We start from the raw sequence: 1,061 nt of genomic DNA, 5'->3' as shown, positions 1-1,061 counted from the left end.
TCGTGGCATTTTTCTGGGCCTCACGAAACCGTCCGTTTTTCATGACCCAGCAGCGTTTCAATAAACCCATTGCCGCTGGGGCGCCCCGTTGTGTTCCCCAACCGTTGCGCCGCACTCCCGCACGGCCTTTTCAACGCAATTGCCCCAGCGCTTGGCCATACCCCGCGGCAAGCCCACGCACACGCTGCCGACCCACGCGCGTGTCATCAATTGCTCTGGGGCTGCAAAATGCGGTTTTTCCATCCCCGAGCCTCCCGCCGAGACTCTCCCGATGGCGTGTAAAAATTCCAGGGCCGGTTTGGCGCCACAATTCCCCCGCCCCCCGCACAACAACGGAACCCCGCCAGAACACCCGCAGGCAGGCCCACCTGGAAAAAGGAGGCCTTTAGATCAAACAAGGGGGCGCATTCAGCATAGGCCGCATCAAGATATTGGGAAGCGTGGCCCGGCGGAACGTTGGCCCCTTCGCCTTCTTGGGCGTCCCTGGCAACCGGGCCATACAATAAACGTCGCCGTTTCCCGGACGGCGTGCCCCTCACTGCGGGGAGCGGAACCCCCCATCCCGATTTGAGGCGGCCCAAAGCACCACGAACAACGCCATTCCGCTTCATGATTTGTGCGCCATCCCCCGCGGCGCGCAATTGCAATTCCTTATCTGCACGAGGTCTGCCGGCGAGGCGCCTCATCAATTTTCGAACCGCGCTAAACGCTTCAGTGCCTCGACCCTGGGGCGCCGGCGAACCGAAGAAAGGGAAAGAGCGCCGGCATCAACTTCCCGAAGGGGAAAACCCCCCACCACCACCCCCCCACGAGCCCGCCAGCGCACAATGCGAACGTCAAAGAATACCGCGCCCCTGAAAAATAGGGCATGCAAAGCCCACCTTTCGCTTCCGACACCGCCCATGGCGAATCAACCCGTTCCTTCGGACGCCCCGCACCAGCGGCGCCAAGAGACCCGACCCGTTTACGGCTGCGGCCCACCAGCCGGGACGCCGCACTTGGAACACCCCCTGGGCAAAGGGGCCGGCGTCTTTTCCCAATTGCGCCGGGGGGCGGGCACA

The 1,061-nt window shown here is 63.1% G+C and overlaps 2 protein-coding genes across 2 annotated transcripts; both read right to left on the bottom strand.

Moving 5' to 3' along the window:
• Nucleotides 1-206: 206 nt before the first annotated feature.
• On the bottom strand, nt 207-686 carry DQ04_18911020 (putative target of rapamycin (TOR) kinase 1; the record flags this gene model as incomplete). Its single annotated transcript, XM_009317766.1, has 1 exon — nt 207-686. One exon carries the CDS (start codon nt 684-686, stop codon nt 207-209), a length of 480 nt encoding a protein of 159 aa, XP_009316041.1.
• A 25-nt stretch (nt 687-711) lies between these two features.
• On the bottom strand, nt 712-1,059 carry DQ04_18911010 (hypothetical protein; the record flags this gene model as incomplete). Its single annotated transcript, XM_009317765.1, has 1 exon — nt 712-1,059. A coding segment is annotated over one exon (348 nt), but the record flags the coding sequence as incomplete, so codon positions are not given.
• Between the last annotated feature and the right edge of the window lie 2 nt (nt 1,060-1,061).

Source organism: Trypanosoma grayi (assembly GCF_000691245.1).
Source record: "Trypanosoma grayi strain ANR4 Tgr_1891_V1, whole genome shotgun sequence".
Lineage (NCBI taxonomy): Eukaryota > Euglenozoa > Kinetoplastea > Trypanosomatida > Trypanosomatidae > Trypanosoma > Trypanosoma grayi.
The sequence above is the reverse complement of the archived record's forward strand: the minus strand, read 5'-3'. Positions and strand labels throughout refer to the sequence as shown.